This window comes from Oxyura jamaicensis, chromosome 5 (genome assembly GCF_011077185.1).
Source record: "Oxyura jamaicensis isolate SHBP4307 breed ruddy duck chromosome 5, BPBGC_Ojam_1.0, whole genome shotgun sequence".
NCBI classification, from domain to species: Eukaryota; Metazoa; Chordata; class Aves; order Anseriformes; family Anatidae; genus Oxyura; species Oxyura jamaicensis.
Window position 1 is genome coordinate 21825885 of NC_048897.1, and position 18014 is coordinate 21843898.

Below are 18014 nucleotides of genomic sequence, written 5' to 3' on the forward strand. Positions count from 1 at the left end.
CCGGCCCGCTCGCCTCAAACGCGGCCCTGCCAGCGCGCACGTGTGATTGGGCGGCCGCGCTCACGTGACGCGCACGCCTCACGCCGCCTCCTCGAGCGCTGCTCCAGACCCGGGGACGCGGGGGGGGCGCGGCGGGCAGCGGCCGGCCGGCCGCCTCCTACCTGCCTCCCGCCGCCGGCTCCGGGGGCGCCGCGCACCGCCCCGGCCCACGCGGCCCGCTCGCGGCTCCTGCGGCCTTCGCGTGCCACGCGCACCCTCCTGCCGTCCTCATTGGCTGCGCCGGCCCATCACGTGGGCCGCTCCCGTTTTTGCCTCCCCCCCCCCCTCCCGCTTCCCCTCGGCCGGGGCCGCCCCCGCGGGAGCAGGGCACCGGCTGCGGCGCCGCGCGGCCGTTACCGGGGCCGGGAGGGGGGGGGGACAACCGGGAGGGGGGAGGAGCACAGCGCGGCGGCGGCCGCGGCAAAGCTGCCTCGCGACGCCCGCCGGCAGCGCGCCACTGATTGGCCGGCGCCGCCCGCCGACGCACTTCCGCCCTGCTGCTGCCGCCGCCGCCCTTGCCGCCCCTCCCCCGCCGTGGCGCGAGGGAAGCGCGCGCGGCCGGGCGGCCGCGGGCAGGGGGCACAAAATGGCGGCCGGAGCCGCCCTCAGGGAGCCCCCGCCGCGGCCCCTCACGCCCCGCTCGCCCGTCCCGCAGAACCGGCGGCCCGCTCCTCGGGGGACCGAGGGGCTTGTGGCAGCCAAGGGCGCGTGCGGGCCAAAAAGCGGGCAGAAACGGGCGCTGCCTTCCCTAGTTACAAATAAAACCAGTTAGGAGCAGCGCGGGCCGCGAGCGGGCGGGAGGCAGGAACCGTGACACGCGGCAGCGGCGAGGGGCTGCCACGGCCCTTAGCCCTGCGTTTGTGCCTGCCGAGCTCCAACCCCCGTAAACAATCCTTCTCCCATTAATAACTCCCGTTTGTAATTAGTCATAACGCGAAAATAAATACGCTTAAACAACAATAATTACTTCTCACAACCACCACCACCCTCACGCCTGCAGCGCGCTGTTCAGGGGCTGGGATCAGTCACGCAGCCTGCGAAATGCCAGCATGGCGGGTACGGCTGCCTGTGCACCGAGTGAGTCAGGAGCATGTGAAGAAAATAATGTGTGAATATTCAATGAAATCAGCGTCACGCACACGACAGCCAGATGAAGATGGCTGAGATAATTGTGAAGCTGCCATTCCCTAGGCTTCCAGTGTTGATTTTGCATCCCAAATACGGGCTTCCTTATCGGAAGGTGTGGGAAGGGTGCGCTGCTGGTGGCTGCTTTCCCAGAGTGCCGTAATGGTACTTCTGCTGGGCAACGTTTTCAGAAAGAGGACGGGTCGCCTTGGAGCCACTGCTGTTTTACATCATCATCACAATTTAAGCCCGATTAATTTCCAAATCTTGAGGCCATTGATATACTGCTAGGGGTAAAAAAAATAAGGTTGGGAAGAAGGGCCAAACAGATTTCCTTAAAAACAGTCCCCCAGGGAACAATGTCGGGCAATGCGGAAGGCCTGCCCCTCGCTGTTTTAGTTTCATGGCCCTAGAAAAAGCCAGTGGCCGCTCGCTGGAGCTCCCAGCCTGCTTCCCTGGCAGCCTCTCTTCTTGCCCCTCTGTGAGCTTCGCTCCTGTTGGTGCTCATCTAGGGCAGAAACCTCCTGGTACAGCATCTGTGGGGACCCCTCTCAAGCTGGACTTTTCCCTAGGGCTGGTTCCTGAGGGGCAGGAGCTGGGATCTGCCTCAGGATCTGCCTTGCTGCCGCCGGGGCAGCAAGCCAGGGCCCCAGCTGCTGTAGCCACTGGAGGTTTGGCATCTCCAACTGCGACAAGTCTTGCCCAGTATTGTTTCATCCTTTTCCCATTTTGAAGGGACCACAACCTAAGAAACCCTTCCCTGCCTGGACAGGGTAGAAAACTGTGTTCCCAGGAGCAGATGCTGCCCCTTTGTTAGGGTAAGGAGAGGTTCTGAGAGCAAGGGGTTAAACCTTCCTCCCACCAGCAAACTGCAAAGGGGGGTGATGATTGCTTGTGAGGCAGCTCCCTGAGGGCAGATCGTTATCTCAATAGAATAAATCTCAGACCTTTTAATAAATGGAGGGGGGGGGAACAAACCTTTCCTAAACTACGCTCTAGAGAACATTGCACAGCTCAAGCCTGGCTCAGCAGCCCTTGTTTTGCGAGGGGCCTGGCCCTGGCTGATCCCCCCTTGCCTGGTGCTCACCTCCCAAAGCACAGACATGCACAGAGGATGCAGCGGGAGATCCGAATGGGGACTCTGTGCTGCTGCTGGCTTCCAGCCCGATCGAGCCAGGAGCTGCCCCCAGGGCCAGCTGAAAGCACCAGCCACAAAGCACCTTACCCGTGTCCGTAAGCCTCTGTGCAAAAGCAGCTGCCGACGCTTGTTGGAGTGCTCTTGGCTGGCCGTTGTTCAGTGAGTGCCCCAGCTGCCGGCTGCTTCCCAGAATTATTTCCTTTCACATTAGAAGTGCTGACGATTCCTCAGATAGGTGAAGCCCGTAGTTCTCATGCTGCAGGATCCTCATTTGCAGCAGCCCTGATCTACGTTAAGGGTGTAAATGGTGCTAAAAGACAAACTGTGTCCGTGCCCTGCAGCCTCCCCATCCTGCCAGCGCCAGCGCAGGGAGGCAGGCAGCAGGCAGGGCTCGGGCCAGGGCTCTGCCCCTCATCCGAACCAGGGCCACCTTAAGGCATCCACTCAAAGGCACTGCTTGCACATGATGCATTGCACAGGGATGCGCCCAGAGAAGCTGCAGAAATGGCAGAGACGATGCAACCAGCCAAAAGCAAAGTAGTACGTAAAACGCTTTCTCCGTGGATGCTACTGGCAAACAGCACAACCACATCACAAAACTGCAAAAACATCCCAGGGAACAGCGCAGAAATGAGCCCGGCGCGGGCTGGGGGCTGGCAGCTGCCAGAGGCATCCTCACCACTCTCCCAGTCTCGCTGTGGGCCTCACAAGGTCAACCCCAACTGCACACCCAGAAATCTCTTCAGATTTTGCACTCCAAATGTCAATGCAAGGCAAAATGACCAGTCTGGGGACAAATTCTGATTTCACTTTCTTCCCATAGATTTGCAAAACCAATCTAATTGAGCAGAAGTTCACGACATCCTCCCTGTAAACAGAATTTCATGTGGGGAAAAAAAACGATGACATTGTCTGCGGGTTCATCCACACTGAGGAAAAGGTTTGTTGTGCCCTGCCACAACACCTGGTGAAAGCAAGGCAGCGCCCTGCTTCCAGCTGGGTGAGCAGCTCTGGGGACAGCCAGGTGTGGGGGCACCAGGGCTGAACGTCACCCTGTGAACACGTGGAAAGAAAGCAGAAAGCCCTGTCCTCTTGAGGATTTCACCTCGTTTCACTAACAGTGAGCTAAGGACATCCGTGTCTTTATTTGCAAAGCTCACGCTCAGTGATGTGCTATCGCCTGCACCATTTGTAAGATATTTACAGAAAAAATAAAAAAAAATCCACTATTTTTCCTAATAAAATTTTAGAGCCTTCCTGGAACGAAGGCAAGCACAGATTTTCTACAGGCACAGCCTTCTGATGCCAATAACAATTCATCTAGAAACAGGCAAGCTGCAAAGCACAATTTTGAGCTCCTGCCAGCCTTGCGAAGGCATCACCCCGTGGACTTCCACAAGCGGCCACCCATCACCCTGCCGCAGTACCAGCACCGGGGCTCGGCGGGCCTCAGAAGGTGCATGAACACAAGGAGGGGAAAAAACATCTTCACCTGGGGGTGTCGGGGCATGGCGTGAAGGCAGGCCGGGTGCAGGCTACGCGCTTGCCTCAGCTGTGTCACTGTCATGCCAGGGAGCTGCTGGCCTTTGTAAGTTCTGCTCTGCTGATACAGCCACTGCCAAACGCGGGAGCATAAGTCCCCAAATAAAGCCCCCGTGGGCCAGCCCTTGTCTGTGCTCCCAGCACTGCAGCTCCCAGCTACAGCTTTACAGGACTCAGCAGGCTGAGAACATTTTCCTGAGCGTAGTAAGAGAGAAAACAGAGAAATGATATCAAGCTAGGCTATTTTCTGCTATAAATAGGGCCAGCTCTTCTCATTTGGCTTTTTGCCTGATTATGCCTGCAGGAGAAGTCGGCCCACTGGCCGGGCCGCAGCCCTGGGCAATGCAAGCAGTGACCTGGAGAGACTCCATCAATAGGTTTAAAACACAGAAAACCCATCGAGAGGTAGAAAACACAGAAAACCCTTCAAGCAACCAGCCAGGTCGCTGCCCCGGGTCCCACCCGGTGCATCAGCCTCGGTGAGATGGCGCTGGTGCAGTTGGGCGCGTTGGCAGACGGGCTGGCGTCACTCAGGGGTGCGCAGTCACCGGCTGCTTGCTCTGCCGGAGATTGCCACCCCCGCAGCGGCGCTGCTGGAAACGCGTGCCCGTGCTTCAGCCTCCTGCCTGCAGCCTCTGCCGGCTTTCTTTCGCCTTACCGTCAGCAGCGCTGGGATCCCACGTTGCAGCACGGGGGGTGGGGAATGAGCAAATGCGGGGCAGATGGGGCTTGGGCTGCCCCAGCTGAGTGCTCGGTCTAAGTGCTTGTCCAAGCCTCGATGCCAGGATTTGACACCACTCATGTCGGCAGCTACGCACCCGCATGGGACCCTGCCCTGTCCTGGGGTGCAGTTGGGGTCCCCGGTGCAGCCCCTGCATCTTCCCTTGCCTGCACACCCTGCAGCCCGGGTACCAGGTACCAAAAGGCTGTTAAAGCTCGGTGCCTTCTCTTGCACCCAGACACACGCCTGCAAAACGCTTCTGCTCCTGCTCCTATGTATCTTTGTGCAGGAGGAGTAATGCGGACAGGTAACACCGGGAAATGCATTCATTAGGCCTGGTGTTAGTGACGATGTGCTGGCTTACGTCGTTTAGCAATGGGAACCTCGGTGGGCTTTGTAGCTTGTTTTAGCGCGATTTAATAAGGGGAAGGAGGGAGCAGCAGCAGCGAGTGCCCAAGGCTCCCTGCTGCAGCCGGCGGCGTGCAGGCACAGCAGCTGCAGCAGCGGCACGCACAGAAGCAAGGAGGTGGCAGCAGCGTGCTCCCACGCAGCTTGGCTAATGACAGGGCAGCGCCTGGGATCGCTGTCTCGCAGATTAACCAGCGAGGCAGCGAGCTCCCAGATTCGCCGCGCTAATTGCCGTGGGCAGAGCGCTGCTCTCGCCTGCCCCGCAGCTTCTCTCCACTCCCACTCCGTCACCTCTACTGACGCGTGTTCTCCAGCAGGTCGGGCAGTATCTGGTATTCCCACCTCGATCTTTTCGGCATGCAGACCCTCCTTCCTCGCCACAAAATTCCCGTCACCTCACACAGCAGGCAGCTGAGAAGTCAGCTCCTATAAAGACTTTTCTGGAAGCTCCTCCAGTCCCATTAAATCCTTACTGAACTCATCAAATGACAGAACCATAAAATCATAGGATGGCTCGGGTTGGAAAGGACCTTAAAGAGCATCTCGTTCCAACCCCCTGCCATGGGCAGAGATGCCACTTCCCGAGGTCTGACCTATCTTTCAGCTCCATTTTAAGCCAGTGAAAATAAACTGGAGGAAACTGGCCCTACCCGCTGGCAGCTGCCCGTGGGGCTGGGGCAGCCCTGGACAGGGAGCTACTGCAGCTGAAGTACCCAGCCCCTCATTTTGGTGCTGTCATCAGCACAACCAAGGGATTTCATGCTTCCCCAGCCTGCCCACATGTGGGAATGCATTGGCTTGAGTCTCGAGTCGGAGGATCCTCAGAGCAGTTATTAACCGAGGGCTCCATCGTCTCGGTTTTGTCACGAGACCGCCACGTGGTGACGGGGCTGATTCATGCCAACACCGAGCTCCTTCGCTGTGACAGAGCCCATGCGATCAAACCCATGGCCGTCGGTGTTTCTGCTCCTGGGCCAAGTGATCCGTTCCGGCTCGGTTTCCCCTGGTAACAAGGCTTCCTGATCACAGCCTGCACGTGTTGTCCCTAAAAGCTTCTGAATCCATTGCTTCATTGCAGCCAAAATAACAGCAAGGTAGAGGTCTGAAGGCGATACAGTTCTTACAAGCTTTCTGAGAGCAGGCCGTAGACACCACATCAGCGCCTTCCCGTCAGACAGAAGTTCCATGGCCCTGCTGGACACCAGGCTCCTCGGGGGGCAAAGCCCCCAGGTGTCCCAACAGAGCACAAGGCGTGCTAACAAATCCCTATAAATCTGGGACTCTGTATGTGGGTCCCCCATGAAATAGAAATAGCCTCACCAGAAATTCCTGGTTAAAAAAAGGTGTGTGCGGGGGGGAGGCATTTGCAAAAGCTGCCAGCTAAGCATTAGAGAATGAATACTGCTAGCAAAATGCAATGTATATCAGGAAAAAAAATACACATGAAAGTATTACCTCTTACTGTGCTCAGACAGACGCAAACTTTTACTCAAAATCAACTGCATTTGACTCCAGCAGGTGTTTGGACTGGGTAAATCCCAGTGAAGCAAGGCTCCCCGCCAAACGCAGGCCAAGAAGGAAGGCGGTAGGCATGAGAACAGCCACGCATCTGGCCTTATGCAGGACCTACTGAATGTGACAGCCAAATAAGGGTGGTCTTGGGGAAATTGCCTGGGTTTGTTAGGAAACCAGCCTGCCAGAAGGGTGCCTGCACCAGAGCTCCTGGTACAGAGCAGCACCGCATCCTGCACCAGCACCCAAAGCCAGCCCCCACCCATTGGGACCCAGCTGGGGAAACTGGGGACATGCCTTCTCTGCTCCGACACCTCACATACAGAAATCCGCAGCCCTGCTGCCCAGCTCCCTCTGTAGCTGCCTTCACAGCTCACCCGACCTCTGCCCATCTTACAATTTCCTTCCCTCGCTGCCTCCCTTTGCTGTCGTTTCTCCCACCCACGGCCCAGCTGCATTTGTACCTGCTCTGACCAGGCTTGTGTGCAAAAAGATTAGATCATCCTTTGAACCAGATCCAAGGGGCATCACTGGGCAATGGAACCTTAAAATATTAACCAAATCATCCACTTTGCACTTCGGAAGTCATTTTTCCTGCATTGCAGATGGGGGGTGAGCACTCCCGCCGTTCACCATCGCGCGTCCTCTCGGAGTGAGCTGGCAGGCAGAGGGCGTGCAGCGTGCCGCTTGCTGATGAAGAACAAACGCACGAGGCGAGCCAGCTCTCCTCCGCGAGCTGGAAACCCAGGGGCTCTTTTATGTCGTGTTGGGAACATTTGACTCAGCAGCCCAATTTCACCCGCTGCCTCCAAGCCTCTCCTCCCCGGGGAGCGCTGCCAGCAGGCGGCTGGGTGCAGGCGGGTTTTAGGGGGAAGGAACCGGAGCAGGGGCTGTGTGCCTGGGTAGGATGCAGCGAGCTATGCAGGGAGCTCCTTGCCTCCAAGGAGCAGATTAATCGCGGCTGGGGAAGGGAGAAAGGCTTTTAGCTGAGGCTTGCTGGGCCCATTTTACCAGTGACCCCACCCAGCAAGGGAGAAGACTCCTTCAGAGCATCCTCACCCCCTGGCACAGATAAGAGGCCGTGACTCGGACACAGTACGTATTTTATTATTAAAAAAATGCATAAAAACTAACGACATGCTTCCCAAAGTTAGAGTCTGTATGTACATCTGCGCTTCCCAGGCAGCTGCAGGGAGCATAGCCTTCTGCCCTCTGCCAACATGTGCACTGCACATGTCTGTTACCCTTTGCTAGGCGTTACCTTCTCACCAGCATTTACGGCGTTCCAGCTACACGAAGAGAAACCCCTGTAGTGCCTGGGCTGTAAGGTTGTGCAGTTTGTGACCGAGGAACTGTACGGAGCTTCTGGAGACAGCTGTAGGCTGCATTGTGGTAGGAAACCTCACAGAAAGGACCCATGCCCAAGCCCCAGACTGAAATTTCCCTCCCTTACAAAGGGCTTTCCACATGGGATGAAACTGGACCCAAGCTTTGTAGCAAGCCCCTAAGCTTGCAATACCCGAGAACTGGGCATTGAACGACGGGGTGTCCCGATACTGAGCCTTGCAGTCTAACTCGACTCGTTGGTCCCACCTTGGCCAACTTGGCAAGTGATGACAGCGGTGGTATTTGGCTTCCGAGGAAGAGCAATGAGGAATCCTAAGTCTTGTGGTTCTGCTGAGTTTTCAGCGCATTGGAAATAAAAGAAAACAAGATCCAGCAAATATTTAGGATAATCAGAGTAAGATGTAACTGCACTTCCTTGCTGGGAACCACTGCACAAAGCAAATGCTGATTTTACATTAAAATATTAAATTATTAAAAAACACAAAAGCGCTTGCAGTTACAGTGAGTCAGACATGCTGATTGAAAAACAAAACAAAATCCAAAGAGCAAAACCATTAGTTTTGCCCTGTCTGGAAGGCTGCAGTGATACAGGTCTATGATCTGATGTGGCTTTTACAGCATGCCAGAAGACCTCCTAAACAGAATGGCCAGTGGTTCTCAAGCTTTTTTGTGATGATGACTTTCTCTCTTTAGAATGAGATCTCCCTGTTCTTCCCCCCAACACACACACACACCTTCCCCAAATTGATTTCACACCTTCACCACAGCAGCTACAGCACTGGGTTATTGGAAAAAGTCATTGGGTAGTTAAAGAGAAAGGTTAAAGAAAACCCATTCTAAATCAAATACTGAATTCTGCTCCTGGTGAAACTGATGCATGGCTGCCACTCTGCATCTAAGCAGTCTCCTTAGTCTCCCGGAGGACAGAGCTTAGCATTAATTAGCACTGCTTCCCCTTACTGCTGGCAAGTCCTCTCTACAGGTTCCTCTCAATCCCTTTGAAGGCAGATCCTTTCCTCACCTGCGCCAGCTGCTCTCCCTCCTTCCCATTTGAATGGCAGCTGCAAGTCTGGTCAGACCTGAACTGATGCCAAACAGAAGAAAGAATACAAAAGAGGTGTGTGGGGTGAAGAGGGATGCTGGAATTTCATTTTTTTTTTTTTTTATAATTTCACCACTCATTGAAACATCTGAATCTCCTAAGAGCCCGGGGCTGAAGGAGCAGCAAGTATCACCGCGTGAAGCGTACCAGATGTTCAAATTCAAGGCTGGGTGAAAGGAGATCTGCAGATTGAGAACCACTGAGGTAGGCAACGTATCTAGGCAGCACTGCTGAGTGAACACGAGGGGAATTTTCCCTGGTGTCCTGAATGACAATGTAAATACCCATTAGTGTTTTCAGAGGTACCAGTCCCAAGTCATGCAGCCAGTACCGAAGACAACATCTACACGAGAGCGGGCGCTGACTGAACACAGAGGGTGCATTCAGCTCTGCTCCAGCTGTCAGTGAGAAGGACCAGAGCTCTGACTGACTGCCCACCTTGGCTTTGACCTTCTTTCAGCGGGAGGTGATCAACCCCCCACCCTACCGCCCCCCTCCCCAAATCCAAGGGGTTGTCAGGGTTGTGGTCCGTCCAAGCTGTCCACACCTGCAGCCCACACAGCTGGTGAAAGCTGCCACAGCTGCCCACGAGCTCCGGCCGGCATTGTTCAAAGCCACTTCAGATCCGGCGTTGGAGCCAAGCGATGCGGCACCGTGGCTGCACGCATCCCGTCCCAGGGAAGCAGAGTCACTGCTATGTACATACTAACAACTTTTCTCTCCTTCTGTCTCCAGCTCATACAGAAGGCTTTTGTCCTCCCCTTCCTGCCCATCTGGATGCCTTGCAGCCTCGGCATCATCTCCAAGGCACAAGGGGCTCATGATGTAGCGATAGTCACTCGTGACAGCAGCAGCTGCCCCAGCAACGGTCTCATCACCGTCCGTGTTTCCAAAGGAGGTGTGCAGGGCAGGGTCACTGCCGGACGCCTCTTTGTCCTTCCCAATGTTGACATAAAGAGGGTCTTGACTGGAAGAGAGCGTGGACATCCTCCCCCGAATCATTTCCAGCTGGGACCGGAGCATTGCGAAGCTCGGGCGTAGCTTGGGCTCGGGATGCCAACATCTGCACATGAGATCGTAGCTGCAATACAGAGGAAGAGAAGAGCACTGAGACACCACACAGCCACCCCGCGCATCCCAGCAGGGGCTCTGTACCTTGCAGCTCTGCCCAGCTGTGGTGAGGGGGATGCTTGCAGAGAAGGTGAGCGGAGCCAGCTCCCCACCTGCTGCTGGAGGGCTCCATCCCACCTCTACAACACTGGAGCTAATGCAGTCCTGCACTGCTCCAGCATGTGCCTCAGAGAAGTACCACTACCTCAAGACCTCCAAATTCCCTAACCTACAACATGGTTGAGCATGTTCTGACCTCCTCCAGGCAGTGGCTTTGCTGAGCAGAGAAAATAGAGAAAGGCAAGAATTCTAGCTTCAGTGTGTGTTTATTTGCACAGAATTTGCATAACTTCTGTTGTTGTTAAATTAGACTGGGTATGTCCTCAGGGTATTAAATACATTTAGAGCGAGGCATTTATTTTTGCAGTCACAATTAAAAGCACTGAGTTTTCCAAGACTCATTGGCTTTGGCTTTGCACAGGTGAAGGCACATGGGCAGGTATTATAGATCTAAACTCGTTCCTTCCTATTTTCAAAAGCATTTTAATCAAAATAATTATTTAGAGAGTAATAAAAGCCCTGCCAAGGGATTCTGAACTTCAGCACCTGTTTGATGCTGTTACTGGCTGCAGGCCCTGTCTTGCCATGCAGATGGTGTTTATCCTGCGGCCAAACGCCAGCCAAAAGCAGCAGTTGCCTGAATGCTGGTGAGAGATGTCACCAGCACCCGTACCCATGAGGGGACAGGGGGCGATGGGCTCTGCCCCTCAGCTCACGCCAGCCTGGCTGGAGCATGGCCAGAGCCATCGTTGTCCTCCTCCTCCTCACACATCGCCCCCCAGAGCAGCAGCTGCACTCCTTTTGCTGTCACCGGTTTTGCAGGGAGCAGGGACAAAGCACAGTGCTGGCACTGGAGAACACTGCAGACAAACAAACCTCAGTTAAACTTGTAAGCAGAACAAATCTGATATGGCCCTCACTGGGAAATTAAACAATTCATGATGGCTTTTACTACGTCCTTCGCTTGCCGTCGGCTTTATGAGCCTCTTTTGGATCTCACAGTAGGTTTACAGAAAGCTTCAATGCCTCAGTTGCTTGAATCCTGCATTATATCCCTCAGAAGTGACCAAAATAACTTTTAATGCTCTGCATAAAACAGAACCTTCCTATTCTGCAGCACCAAATTAAACTATGCTCTTTTACCCTGCCAGGTAAACACCAGAAATTCATTTGAAAGAAAGGTAAGGAACTACTGGCTGTAGTGGATCAACCCCAAAGCCCATTTGCCTCTGCCAGCAGCTGCCAGCAGAAGCCCAGAAAAGACACATAAGCCAAGGATGAGCATATAATAAGGTCTTTCTGGCATATTTCCTTGGGTCTCAATCACTTGTAGTTCAAAGGCCTCTCGAAATGGAGGTTACTTTTTTAGTAGTTTTTGATGAATTGTTCTTCACTGCCTGGCAGCTCACTGAATCTCTTCTCCATATTTGGCATCTTTAACATCCTATGGCCATAAGCTCCACAACTGGGAACCAAAGCTACTCACAGCAGTCAAGATGCAGACATAATGAATTTAAGCAGTGGCATAAGAATGTTTTCATTTAAGCTTAAAATGAACTGCTGAAAAGACAAAAGTGCACAGCTTCACTAAGGAGTACAGATTATTCATTTACTTAGAAAAAAAAAGCTGGGGAAAGGAAACCACGTGAAATATTCCACCATCACAGTGTGAGGGAAGGGGACTTCTTGCTGACCCATTCACACACCAGGTATGGTTTGAAAAGGCCACTAAAGCCAGTGTTTGTAGATATGCCACAGGACTAAAGCAGGAGCATGGGCTGCAACATGCAGTTTTCTGCTCCCTAGCAGGCCTCTTGACTCCTTCCTGCAAGTCTGGAAATGCCTGAAACCGATATCCACAAGTCTGTCCTGGTATTGTTTTAACCTATAATTTAAGGTGGGACACTGATCTATAGAACCTTAAATCCTGTCTCCCGTGCCTCTGTCATACTGATATTTCTGTGCGAGCAGTAGATCCAATTTTGAAAACTGGAGACCTAGCTTGGAAAAGCATGTGCAGTCTACTGCCTTTGCAATCTAGTTTCCTTGTAGTCTTGCTAGACTGTTCATCATGCTGGCCGGAGAAGGCAGGGAACAGTGAGCTTTGGAAACGCAGTTACAGTTTCTACAAAGCCAAGAGCTTCTAGCATTGATCCTGTTCAAGCTCTTCAGCCAAAGTAGCTGCTTGTGGAGCTACAACAGGTTCCAGGGAGCTCTGCCAGCAGAGCAAATTTGATAGCTAACCCAGAGACTTTCTAGTGAATGCCTCTGTGTGCTGGTAAGTGGATGGATTCAGGTCACAGTCTCAGCCAGCTGCCCCCATTTCTGTCCCGTACGCCAAACCTCTCAAGGAAGCACATGTCAGCAGGGAGAGGAAGTACTCACACATCTTCCAGGCACTCTGGCGGCTGCTTCAGCCTGTTCCCGCTGATGAGGTAGTTGTAGATTTCTGCGTTCTCAATGCCAGCATAAGGGGTTTGCCCTCGGGTCACAATCTCCCACATGGTCACCCCGAACGCCCACTGAAAGGGAACAACACAGAGAACCGGTGAGTTCCCCGTTTGCTGGGGTCATGTCATGTGAGCAGCAGGGATGCAAGGGCTAGCCAAACCCAAGCTAGGAAACAAAAGAAATGACCCATCAAATGCTGCTGATGCCAACACAACATCTTGGGAGACAGCTGACAGCCCTGCCCAGTCCTGTCCTGCAGTGGAACAGAGGGGCTCTTGGAGCTATTGCCATCTCCCACCTGCAAACCTTTCCCAAGCACCTCCAACTTGTGGTTCTTTAAGGAACATGAATATCAGCTCTGCGGCCCTCAGCTACGTTTGGGGACCACTGATCAGTTTAATTCATTGAGCCAGGTTCTGGGTTACTGGAAATGCACAGGCACAAATGAAAGCAGATTTTAGCTACTGAGCAGGGCAAGGAACAAACCACTTAGGGCTCACCTTGATTTGTGCTATACCCTGTACTGTCGTACTTCTACCTTTAAATCTAAACTGCAAGGTTTGTTAGGTGGAAAAAAAAGATTTTTTTAAACAAAAATCTCCCCAGTGTCTGTTGTAAACTGGCTCAACTGTGATCGGCAACCACTGAACACTGCCTATAGTGGTTATTCCAACACCAGCACAGCAGTGAAGTTACAAGGCACTCCTGGTGTCTCGTCAGAGACGCTCTGACATGGACAAATGAGAAGGCAAGTCCACAGAAGAGAAAAGCAAAACGAAAAGCAAACTAAGGGAAAGGAAGTAAAAATCTCAGATGAATGGGAGAAGTTAGGGGGAAGAAAGTGTGAGCACTGATGTATTCATGCTACAAAGTTCCATCAGTGATTTCTGTAGGATGGAGTGTCATTGCTACACATGTACATGACTGTATGGGTTATGTGCAATTGAGATAAGGTCACCTTCAAATTCTAATGCAGAAGAGCAAGAAAAAAGAGTGAGAGTAAAAGACTGCCCGAAGAGAAGAAAATGAGGAGGATAAGGGGAAAAGTGAAGGAGAGGATGGGTATAACAACTGAAGAATGAAAGAGGACCAAAAGACAACAGGAAAAGGGGAAAAGGGTTCACCTCTTCTGCCACAAATCACTCATGAATTTTTAGTCCCGAGTTCTGAGAACACCCAAGGCAGAGGTGGCACTGTCCCTCAAACACAAGCTATCAGACAAACTCCCTTTTCCCACCACCAGGGAGTTTTCCCATCCTCCGTGAACACAGGATTCCTCCACTTCTGCAGAAATACAAGCAGCCCCCAAACACACCAGAGCAACACTCACCACATCACTGTGTGTTGTATACAGATTATCCGCCAGACTTTCCAGAGCAAGCCACTTCACTGGCAGCTTGGAAGCACAGCCCTGACGGTAGTAGTCTCCACTGTAGATTTTCTTAGAAAGCCCGAAGTCTGCAACACTCACATTCATGTTCTCATCCAACCTATGGGAAAGTGTTAATGACTAAGAAAAGCATTTAATGGCTACCTCAGGCAAGAAAAGAGGTACGTCTGGGACTTCTTGGCCAGGAAAATGAGGTATGTAGTCATCAAGTATTACCCAGAAGGATAATGACTTCATCTATTTGATGACCAATGTGAAATAGTTGAGTGGTCTCACATCAGTTCCTTGAGACTAATAGGGAGATAATTAGGAACAAGGAAGTAAGCAAACAGCCAAGCTCAGATGATCCACTCTGTCATCCAGAGTGAATTCGGATACTTTCTGCAGGCTCAAAGATTAACAGACGACACTGGCATTGCACATTGCTGTCAGTGAGACCTGCACCCTGTATAAGCAATCAAAAAACCACAGTGCTTGCCTAGACTGCACATTACAACTGCCTAAACTGCATCTGCAAGCCATTCTCTTCAGGCCAGGCTGACTGTCTGAATTGCTCTGTAACCTTCTTAAGCCTAGGCACTTTAGAAGGTAGCACCAGTGAAGCCCATACAGATATTATGCTTCTAGGTTTCATAACGGACCCTCCCGCTTTCCCCAGGATGTGAAGAAATAGGCATTCAGCCTCCTCTGAAGAAAGTCTGCAGGTTTTTTTGTTGTTTAAAAATAGGAAAACAGCATGGGTTTATCAGAAGTGCTGGAGCAGGCTGACTCATCATTTTTCATTATGACTATCAGGCTCCTGTCTGTACATCTGGACGTTTAGATGCCTTTGGAAATCTGTGTCTTGTTGTGGATTTTATTGGTTGTGGTGGTTTTGTTCAGAGGCAGAGTTCTGTCTGCCAGAATGGGTTGTTCCTTACTCCATTCTCAGGGAAGAAGCAGAGAGGAAAGGACAAAAAAGGACTTTTCTTCCCTTCAAAGCAGGCAAGGCAGTTTGGGGACATGAACAGCAATGTGGGATCATGCAGTGTGTTCACCTTGCAATTATTTTTAAAGGCATTCTCCATATTAGCCATTCTTCACATGCTTTCCAGGAAATTCTACATTTCTTATATTGTGATAATCAAGTTCTCCAAATAGATGCAAAGAATAGAGATTTCAGGCTATATTTAAAGTTCCTTTCTCCTAACACAGCCAAACCCTTTTTCTCCCGTTGGTCACATTATAAGGTGGAACAAATAGCCCATGCTGACACACAGCTATTAGAATGACTAATTACAAACACATATTGTAATCAACCCAATGAAAATATATGCCCAAACCAACGTTGGAATGGGTCCTTATAAATAGGGACAAGCTGGAAGTTGAAGGTTAAGAGTTGCCTCCCACAGAATTCCTGGAGACAATCCCTCCCCACTTCTGTTGTGCACCCCTCTATTGACCGTTCTGGTCTTTCTCTAAAAGCTCATGGTTCACTTACATGCAGTTCCGAGCTGCAAGGTCCCTGTGTATGAAATTTTTTGAGCTCAAGTACTCCATCCCGCTGGCAATGTCAATCATGAACTTGAGGAGTGTCTGAACAGGTAAGTTCTGAAAGAAATAATAGTTTGAGGTCTGTTCCTGGAAACTTTCAACCACTTACGGCAAGACTGCAAAAGTTATTTCTAGCTTACTAAGTCAGAATATGTGGATATAGGGAGGGGATGGAAAGCAGGAGCTGGTCCTCAATGTGCATGGGATTAAATACTTCAACATCTTACCCCAAACACAGCTTTCCCTGGTATCAAAACCTACCAATGCCTTTGGGAGACCCAACCCAAACTGATCTGCATATGTTCTCTGAAAATCCATACACTCCCTAAAGGGACTCTACAATAAGAAAGACTTACAAAAGGGTTTTCCCCAATCCGTGACATCAGCAGAAAAGCATGAAGGTCTCCATGCTTCATGAAGGGCAGGATCACCATGGGAATTGGGAGACGGCCCTTGGGACGGCTCCGTAGACTGACTCCTGGCGAGCACACACAAAGCAAAGGGGTTTTAGCAAACATGTCAGGCCCATCTTACAGGCTGCTGGGCTTTGCTCTTACAAATCTGGAGGAAAATATGTGCATTTTTGGTGGGTAGGTTCTAAGCTCATTTGCATGCTCCTGTAGTATTTGCAAGAATGGGAGGAATGGCTTAAATGAGATTCTTATTGCAGGTGTAAAGGGCTGCACGTTTATTTTGAGCAGTTACACCCACTCCAACTCCCTCTAGGCCTGGGTATGAACATGTGCTTGCTCCCTACAGCACCGCAGAGGTGGCTGCACTAACACTGCTGTAGGACAGCAGCGCAGGCGGGCACGTGAGGCTGAGTGGGATGGTGCAGGAACAGGAAGTGCTCCGTGACACCATGAGCAGCACTGCTGGCTTACCGATCAGTTTGGTGACATGTGGGTGGTCAAACTCCTTCATGCACGCAGCCTCTCGCAGGAACTCCTCGATGTCAGTCGAGGTGAAGATGTCCGCTAGAAAAAAAAAAATCACTAAGTTTTTTTCCTCAGTGGGTGGCTCCAAGGGACGTTACAGATAACGATTATCACAAGCTTTTCATAGTGGATATTTCGCACATCCTCTCAGACCTACGGCTAGCAACAAAGCGTTTACAACAAAGCAGAGCCTGACACTTTCTCCTGGGACAGACGCAGTAAGCATACATCAGGGACATCTGGTAAATTGCTTCTTGGCACAGGAAAGACTTGCCAATTAGCAGCTCTTTTCTCAGCAACAACTTTCCTTGGAAGCCACAGAAATCACGTGTGGGTTAAAGATGTTAAGAATACATTAGCTAAAGGGACCTAAACTACAGTGTCAGGGAGAGGAGATGGCGCACAGAATTAAAGAAAATGCTAAGTCTGAGGAGTAGGCTGGAGACTCAAGCCAGAGTGGCAGAGATCAACTCATCTCTGATGAGGATGGCATGAAATATCCACGCTTTTGCATCTCTTAGCACAACTGAGTCTTCTAATGTGCCAGAGCTCAGATTTCTTACATAGCCACAGTAGTGGCTCAGACCAAATTCAACAGTGACGTACATCAGCATAAATTTGAAGTAAAGTATTTCTCACTGTTATTACCCCGGATTTATGGAAGTATATCAGTATGATCAAGAATTAGCCCAGCAGACTACCTCCCCCACTGGTGCTGCTGAATTTAGTGGGAGCCCTCCAGCCCTGCTGGCAAGATCAGACTCAGACCTGCACAGGAATATTCCCATTATTTGCTTTAGGCAAGCATTTCAATATGATTCAGAAGACAGAAGTGGATTTCCTTTCTATGGCCAACGGAGAAAGAAAGGTGCTTCTGAGGGTGATACATAGTTCAAGTTAGATGGCTGAACATAGACAGTTTGACTATGCACAAAACTGCTTGCAAACTGATTTTACTGTTGAAACTGGAGAAAATGATATAACTCACACTAACGTGGTATCAGTGCACTTAGTACAAGCTGGCATTCTATGCCAGCCAATTTTAGCTTCAAAGGTAAGCAAGCGTGACTCTGCTTTCAGTCAGTCACAGTTAATTTTTGCCTTACAGGCATGAGGGCTAAAACAACATAGGTTAACATATATATAGGAATGCACATACTCTTTCACTTATACCTACTAATTGCTTTTGCTGTCACACATTTCTATCTGATGAATGTTAGTTGACCTTGCTACGTACACTCCTCAAACGAAGGACTGAAAGGAAGTTGGACTATTTTGTCACCTACTCCTGACTGAGGTGAGTTAGTTTGCCCCTGCATTTAGCCCCAACACTCTTCTGTTTATTCTAGGATACATGCTTGGAGAAATGTGTTTTTCATTGCTGGATTATTACTGCAAAGCAGACCTGCCTGAGCTGTCTATGCCACATGATGTAGTACTGTTTTGAATCAAGCAACTGAACGAGATCCTCTGCACACAAAAGCTGTAGCTATGACTTGCTTTTGGTTGCAATCACTGTGTGTTAGATGCTGTACAATCAACTAAGGTGGCATAAGTCCCTCCCTGAAGAGTTACTACAAAGAGACTGAAATGAAAGG

At 51.1% G+C, this 18014-nt stretch overlaps 2 protein-coding genes across 10 annotated transcripts in view; both read right to left on the reverse strand.

Moving 5' to 3' along the window:
* Positions 1-431, reverse strand: part of MGA (MAX dimerization protein MGA) — a 62684-nt gene extending 62253 nt beyond the window's left edge. For 2 of the 8 annotated variants that reach the window (XM_035328616.1, XM_035328614.1), the window contains exon 1: positions 162-424. The gene's annotated coding sequence lies outside the window, so the exon portion shown is untranslated. Of the gene's footprint in view, positions 1-161 lie in introns of all 8 variants that reach the window. The other 6 variants (XM_035328619.1, XM_035328617.1, XM_035328623.1 and 3 more) reach the window with 5 other exon arrangements.
* A 7140-nt stretch (positions 432-7571) lies between these two features.
* The window catches only part of TYRO3 (TYRO3 protein tyrosine kinase), a 40584-nt gene continuing 30141 nt past the window's right edge, over positions 7572-18014 (reverse strand). For both annotated transcript variants that reach the window (XM_035327239.1, XM_035327240.1), the window contains exons 14-19: positions 16363-16455; positions 15835-15956; positions 15426-15535; positions 13886-14045; positions 12490-12626; positions 7572-10015 (exon numbers count right to left, since the gene is read on the reverse strand). In XM_035327239.1, the coding sequence (XP_035183130.1) occupies positions 9640-10015; positions 12490-12626; positions 13886-14045; positions 15426-15535; positions 15835-15956; positions 16363-16455 (998 nt within the window). In that variant the 3' untranslated portion in view covers positions 7572-9639. The remainder of the gene's footprint in view (positions 10016-12489; positions 12627-13885; positions 14046-15425; positions 15536-15834; positions 15957-16362; positions 16456-18014) is intronic.